The following is a 7944-nucleotide window of genomic DNA, read 5'->3' as shown; positions in this document are numbered from 1 at the left end:
GCTTCAAAGCAAAACTAAACTTTTAAAGAAATATAGTCCATCTCATTTGCATCCGAGTCAAGTTTTTTATTTTATTTTTTTTGTGTGTTTGTAAAAATTGTAATGATTGGTGGTATCTGAAAATTAAAAATTATTGTGAAATTAAATAGTGCTCCCATTGTTTTGGTTTTGGCCATGAATTGATAACTTATGCCTTGCTCGGATCAGTTTTGATACCCAGTTTGGACACAACAAAACCCAAAAACTGCACCTCTTCCATGGAAAATTCTTACTTGGGAAGATTCAGAAACAGCTTGTGATCATGAAGAGTCATTTAAATCAATTTTAGGTGACGCAAATGAGCATCCATTGAAGGGCTATACATAGGAATATCATCAAAGTATACCACACATAAATATCCATAGAAAGGTTTGAGTACCTCATGCATTAGTCTCATGAATGTGTTTGGGGCGTTGCATAGGCCAAAGGGCATTACTCACCATTCATATAGGCCTTCTCAAGTCTTGAATGATGTTTTCCATTCATCTCATTCACGAATTCTAATTTGATGATGGCAGCTGTTAAGATCTAGTTTTGAAAAACAATTAGCTCCACCCAATCTATTGAGAAGTTCATCTAGGCGCGACATAGGAAAGTGAAAATTAACAGTGATTTAGTTAATTGCTCGACTGTCAATACACATTTGCCACGAGCCATTTTTTTTGGAACGATGAGTGCCAGAACAACACATGGACAAAGACTATGTCGAATAAATTGTTTCATGCAATAACTCTTCAACAATTTCTTGTAGGATTTGATGTTCCTTAGGATTCATCTTATAGTGAAGTTGGTTGGGTAATGTTGAACCGTGAATGAAATCTATTTGATGTTGAATGGACTGTAGAGGTGGAAGTTGATTAGGTAAGTCAGTCGGCCAAACATCTGTGAACTAACCTAACAGTGGAGAGGTGCAAGTTGATTAGGTAAGTCAGTCGGGCAAACATCTGTGAACTAACCTAACAAATTTTCCACTTCAACAGGAAATTTAGCCTTGCGGTTATTCGATTTTGTCATCAAGATCGCATACATGCAATTCTCATCTTTATAAGCTGCTCATAATTGTGAACAAGTTACACTAGTATAAGTTGATCTCTTTTTGATGTTTGCTTTTTCCATAGATGGTGAGGCAATAAGCTAATTTTCCTTCCCTTCCAATTAACGAAGTATGCATTGGCTTTACAATCATACCAAGCTCCAACATCAAATTGCCAATGTCTTCCCAAAATGAGATGACATGCATCCATTTCTAAAACATAACATAAAACTTCACAGATAAAATTCTTGCACATGTATTTCGCAAGAACTTCAACCCCCCTTTTAATCCAACTAATTTTGTAGGGTTGTGGATATTTGGATGATTGAAGTTGGAGTGCTTTAATGACCTGCGCTGCAATTACATTTTTAGTGCATCCACTATCTACCAATAAGTCTCAAAATCTTACCATTAATGGTATAATGAGTATGAAAGATAACATTTCTTTAAGAGTTCACAACTTGTTCAGGAGACGATAAAATTTTCTCTAGGACACAAGCAAGAGACTCACCGTCATCACTCGATATATTTTCACATTCTTTATTGGAGAATGGAAATTCACGTGACTTTTCTTCAACTATTTCACCTTCCATCATTTGCAACTAACGACGACTAGGACATTCGATAGAACGGTGGCCATTCTTTTCTCTCTGATAGCAAGAGAAAAATAGAGAATATGAAGTGAAAGGGTATATTTCCGTAATCAAATATCAAAAAATGTCCTCCACCATTACAATAGTAGCCATATATATTTTTCCACCACACCCCAACGGTATACGTGTAAAATGAATAAGCTAAACAGAAACAAAGTGTAATATTCTGCAGTATTATATAATACAAATATAAAGTTATTAGATGTAGTAGTTGCTATTATTCGCCTCCGCAGCACCAGTCGCGCGTTGCTGGCATCATCTTCTTCCTCAGTTTCCAAGAAATGCAGGATCGGACCCAAATCCTCATGCCTAGAGTGAAGTTGGGAAGACAGGGCTTGGAGGTGAAGACTCCTCTTTCTCTGTCCTCCTGTTCCCGCCTCTTCCCCCCCCTCCCCCCCCCCCCCCCCTCTCACTGGTTTGCCTGTTCAGAACATTTCGTTTTTCTTCTCCCCGGATAGGTGTCCAAGTTGGGTTATGGTTGTATGAGCCTTTCGGGGGTTTACAACTCCCCAGTCGATGACGAAAATGGGATATCTTTAATCCTTCATGCTTTCAACAGAGGGATCACCTTCTTCGACACATCCGATGCTTACGGTCCTCATACCAATGAGATCTTGATGGGAAAGGTTCCAGCATTCTCTCCGCTTTCGTTTCTTCTCTCATAGGAAACTTAAATTGAAGGGGAAATCTGAGGGTTGGTAATTTCTTGCAGGCATTAAGGCATTTGCCTCGAGAAAGGGTTCAGTTGGCGACCAAATTTGGTGTTGCAGGAGCCAGCCCAAGTGGCTTGTTGGTGAATGGTTCACCGGAGTATGCCAGAGCTTGCTGTAGAGCAAGTCTTGAGCGACTCGGTGTGGATTATATCGATCTTTATTATCAACACCGAATTGATAAGTCAGTGCCTATAGAGGACACTGTAAGAACAGGGCTGGAAATTTTGTAACTGTTTATTGGATATGGATTCACTTAGAATACTTTGTGGTTAGTTTTTTGTTTCTTCTTTGAAACAAACTATGCTGAATTAGATTGGGGAGCTGAAAAAGTTGGTGGAAGAAGGAATGGTTAAGTACATCGGGTTGTCTGAGGCAAGCGCTGATACTATTAGGCGTGCTTATGCTGTGCATCCAATCAGTGCAGTGCAAATGGAGTGGTCTCTCTGGTCTCGGGATATCGAGGAGGGGATTGTTCCCCTATGCAGGTCATTGTGAACTTTGTTTGGATATTTTTTAGCCATGCATGCGTTTTCTTAGTTTATATTTGATTCTGCATTCTTAAATAGATAGAACTATCAAGGAGAGTAAAAGAAAAACAAAGCTAGCATGAATGAGGTGTAACTTTAGTCAATGATAGTTTGTTTGACATCAGATTTCAAACAACCCTTTATCATTAAGCTGACATGTTTGAAAGGCAGGTGAAAAGCCAGATGAATGAGGTACTGACAAATAAAGTTTCCATCAAAGTTTATTTTTTTTTAAAATATTTTCTTGATATAATTAATCTCTTTATGCCATTTCCTTATATCTTCATTTGTTGATTATGTTTGTGATTTTTTTTCTATCCTTCAATCTTTTATTATTTTTATTATTTTTTTGAGATAAAAAATAACTAAAATCTTAGTGTCAAATCTAATCATATGTGCATTTACGAATACATTATCACACAAGTATATGTGTCCATCAAGTAGTATATAAATTTTGAGTTCAAGTATCGATTCCACAAAGAACTACGTTAATTCTTAAATTAAGCCAAGTTCTATCCTAAGACCCTACTCTTGTTATCCAATTAAATAAATTTTAATAGCGGGATCCTATATCTACAACAATGAAAATATTTTCAAAAAAATTTTGGAAAATGATCTTTCCCTTTTCCAAACAATTTTTGGAAAATGATCGTGCGTTTCAATTCCCGGCCGGCCTAATCAAATATCTTAACGAAGTCTGGGGCCGTATTTTTTGCCATGATTCTCTTTCTTCGGCTCGGCAACATTCACTGAGATTCACCACGAAGAAAGCCGGAAACTTTTCATGCTCAACACCTCGATTCCTTAAGTCGAACCTTCCGCCTTGGTCTCCAATAATGCTCAACACTCTTTTATGCCATCATGGGCCAATCACTCCACATGTGATTTCTGTCACAAATCCTACCATACCCGTGATAAGTGTTGAAAGCTCCACGGGAAACTGACACATAAACTTTCAGCCAAATTCTATGCTACTGAGGATTTTGCTACGACCTTATAATCCACGACGGTGCAGCCGATTCCCACTCGGAACATCCCGAAATCACCATACTCCATTAAAGGTTAGATGAAACACTTAATTAAACTGCTTGGACCTAGTCAGTTTTCTTCCGGCCCGTCGACCTCCAATGTTCGTCACTATAACATTTATATGGCATTCATGGGCCTCAAACCACGCAACCGAATGTTCTAAGCCTTATCAGCATATTCTCCATGCTCTGAGAGAGATACCAATAAAATTGCTAACGATTCCTTTAGTTTCATTTTGGATAAAAGGTCTGTTGCTCTAACAGACGAGCTGACTTTGAAATTTGTGTTACATGTACTTTTCCTGAAGTGTATCATCTTGTCAGCCTGTAAGCTGACATATGACATTGATTGTGTTGCTCATTTTCTCCTGATGTTTGTCTTTCAGGATCGTCGTTCGGGGAGAATGATTGTAACTGTTAATCGAGTAGTCGGGCTCAACTTCCGAGAGAATGACATTGATGACGAGGACACTCCATCCAATAATTATAGTTTTTTCCCAGTCCACTGAATGTCCTATTATTCTTTTACATTGTGTTTGGGTCGATATTTAAAAAAGTTGTATCCTTTGATGTTTACTAATAAAAATCTGTTTAGGTTCAGATGTGAGATTTGTGAGTTAGCTAAACATCATCACGTCTCTTATCCACCCCACTTTTACATTCGTTACACTTCTTTTTCATTAATTCATAGTGACTTATGGGGACCCTCTCAAACCCTGAGAAACACCAATAAACGGTGGTTCCTTACATTGATTTATGACCACACTTGAATGACCTGGGTCAATATCTTAAAATACAAATCTGAAACTGCGGTAATCTTAAAAATTTTTTACTCCATTTTGATCCAATTCAAAATATCAATTCAAGTCTTTTGGATCGACAACGACTGTGAATATTTCAACTCTATATTGAGAGAATTCTTGGTAAGTAAGAGCATCCTTCATCATAGCTCATGTATGTATATTCCTTAACAAAATGTGGTAACCGAACGGAAAAACCTGCACTTTCTCCAAGTTGTTGTTCTATTATATTTCAATTTAACATCCTGTAATAGTTTTGTGATTAAAATCTCCATCTGTAGGAATTAAGTACCGTTTAGGGAAATTAAGTTACCGTTCGGGGATTGTTGGTTTGTGATTTGACATTTTTTTTGATGAATATCGAAGACCCGTTGCATCTTTTGAGATTGCGAGTTAAATATTCTGTTTTGCTCCCTGACCGCAGTGTCTTATGACACAGACTAACAAGTCTTTTGAGATAGTTGGGAATATTGACATTCTCTTGTGCCTCCTAAAGGGGGTTGACGTTGGGAGGTTGTCAAAATTTTGATAATTTGGACTTGTAATTAATTAAAACATTTGAATTTTTGAGCTCATACCACAAAATAAAATGTGACATTTAAAATTTTAAAATGATTTGAAATTTTGAGCTTTCAAATTTAAACATATGGGGTTCAAAAATAATTTAAGCCTGAGAATTTTGAAACTTTAAAAGCCCGTCACCGGATTCACAACGTGTTTGCTAGCGAACAGAAGGCGACCCTTTTAAAGCCCAAAATGAGATTTTGTGTGATTCGAAAATTGTAATATTATAAATATTTCAAGTTCTGAATGATCTCATACTTTATCAAACTTAAGGACAACTTCTTAAGTTAAATGCAATATTTTGAAACTTGTACGTGTATTTCTAAGACTTATATGAAAAGTAGGTTGGATGCTCTGGAGCTATGGATGCTTTAAGAAGTTCAAGGAAATAAGTCAATTATGCATAATTTCAAAAATTTGGCATATGTTTTTTGAAATAAATTTTGCCTCAGAGTTCTAGTTTAAAAGATCATGTAAAATCTTAAAATTTATAAACCCTTTAAGCTATTAAAATATATAAAATTAAGATTCCGCATGTGCTCCAACCAATGCATATAATGCTCAAATATTAGGTTTGAGAATGTTGCGTGGGCTAATCGGGCCACATTGTTTATTGAATAGGGTTGTAAGTCCCACACTTTTGGTCAGATTCTCCTTGCAAAGATCGGAGTTGATGAGTCTAGTAATTTCAAAACTAATGACTAAATCATAAATATAAAAATTTGCGAGTCCAAATCACTTAATCCAATCATCCTCCCTATAGGGCAGAAGTTGACAAGATTCATACTCTAAAAATTATAAACTAACAAAATTAAATGTTCTCTTCGAATATAAATGTTTTATATGCTTAAATCCCCAATGATGACTGTGTTGATTGAAGATTTTAACCAGATGAGTCAATTTTTTAAATCAATATTTTCAAAGTAATCAACTAAAACACTTAAGTTAAAAATTAAATCATTTAAAAATTAAAACAAACCCCATCCACCTTCTGTAACTGTTTGTCGAGCTTGACTAATTTCAGTTTACAAAGAGCTAATGTCATAATGAATGTATCAATATATTTACAATCAAAACAATCACATGCCAGTAAGTACATGGTCCGAGTTCTCTGTCCGCGTAATTTCTCCACCAAATAACAACACAAAATAGCGGAACGATCAGAACCCTCTGATCGGGCGATTTCCGCCTAATAACACCATTATATTACAGTCACAGTTGCAACCCGTATATTCTCTAATGACTTCCTATCATTTTAGTTGTGAACTATAAGAGTACAATTGATTGACATAAAACCTTTCATTAGCTTAGATCAATTTAAATATATCATCTTAAACAAAACATCTTCCCTATATCTACAAAGACCCCATGGACGACGTAACTCATGGTTGCTAACAAAGATTTTTCAGTCAATTTGGGTTGCCTTCCTCTTCTGACAAAGTAGATCAAGGACTATGATGACTTGGGATGACAGAATCATGAGATCTTGATTGAGTTTTGTCTTCATTTCCCCCACCATATGTTTTAAGTTCAAGTGTTAGATTTTACAATTTAAAATGTGTTGCTATCGCATGTTAGATATTCAATTTTTAATAACTATCCTTAATTGAAAGTGTTATCTTGTTATCAAGAGGTGCAATTCATCATAGAATTGTGCCTATGAGAAATCTCAAACCCCATATTAAAAAGTCCTCGCAAAGTGAGGGCGAAATATCTGGGCAGTATCTTATCTACAATTCATTCTGTCTTCTAAAAATTTAACTCCTCAAAGCTCTCTCAACATTAACAAAGATAATGCAGAGTTCCGGGGAGGCGTTGAAATTTTCGGAGCACACAGTTATCAATGAATTGTCTCAGTTGTATACTAAGCTATTGTGTTCTCCTCGGGCTCTACTAGCTTATGCTTTAGTATAACCTACTCAAATTCAATTGTATACTTTTCTATTGAGAGATCCTTTTGCTGTAAATGGTGAAGTCTCAAAAGCACATCATGTCTAATGTTTTGGTTGGTACTTGGGTACATGTCTCTTTTCATCCTTGGATCAAATCATGCTGGTTTAGGCACTTCAAATTTTTTCACAACAAAGAAGAAGGCCGTCTTTGTACTAAAAATTCTCTCTACTATTTGGAGTTACTCAATGAATTCATTTGGATCCATGCGATTATCAAAGCCTAGTAAATTCACCTTTACTTCAAAATCTTAGTTTTTCTTTTGATATGTAATTCCAAATCGAAATGACATTAACTTGTCGTCACTCAAAGCTTCTCGGTGAAAGGGATTAACTTTCTACCATCGATATGGAAAACCACAGTTGTGGCTATGTTGATTTTATATTGTTGTTTCTTCTTAAATGCAACAAGCCTTTATTGTAGTTGAAAGATTTTTTGTTGCATGTCTTCCATAATAAACTCTTGGACAGACACCTCTTTGAGTGTTGCTCCCGGAGGCTAGCTTTTGAAAATTTACAGTTATCTTTAGGGTTAGGACTAGGTAGATGATGCGGGATTTTTTTTTTTGTGAGGATATTAGGTTAAGTTATTTGGAATTGTGATTTTGGGTAAGGAAGACAAAACACTAAAATATAGG

At 36.0% G+C, this 7944-nt stretch overlaps 2 protein-coding genes across 3 annotated transcripts in view; one reads left to right on the top strand and one right to left on the bottom strand.

Annotated features, from left to right (window-relative positions):
- The window catches only part of LOC110018355 (protease 2), a 176673-nt gene that overhangs the window by 104159 nt on the left and 64570 nt on the right, over nt 1–7944 (bottom strand). The window lies entirely within an intron of this gene.
- LOC110018357 (probable aldo-keto reductase 1) overlaps nt 1798–7944 on the top strand; it is a 48559-nt gene continuing 42412 nt past the window's right edge. For both annotated transcript variants that reach the window (XR_002293352.1, XM_020715645.1), the window contains exons 1-4: nt 1798–2066; nt 2184–2351; nt 2438–2641; nt 2751–2923. Coding sequence is in view for 1 of the 2 variants with exons in the window: in XM_020715645.1 (XP_020571304.1) it covers nt 2007–2066; nt 2184–2351; nt 2438–2641; nt 2751–2923 (605 nt within the window). In the remaining variant the exon portion in view is untranslated. The remainder of the gene's footprint in view (nt 2067–2183; nt 2352–2437; nt 2642–2750; nt 2924–7944) is intronic.

Source organism: Phalaenopsis equestris, unplaced genomic scaffold, assembly GCF_001263595.1.
Source record: "Phalaenopsis equestris unplaced genomic scaffold, ASM126359v1 Scaffold000016, whole genome shotgun sequence".
NCBI lineage: Eukaryota > Viridiplantae > Streptophyta > Magnoliopsida > Asparagales > Orchidaceae > Phalaenopsis > Phalaenopsis equestris.
Note: the sequence above shows the minus strand (reverse complement) of the source record. Positions and strands in the feature narration are given on the sequence as shown.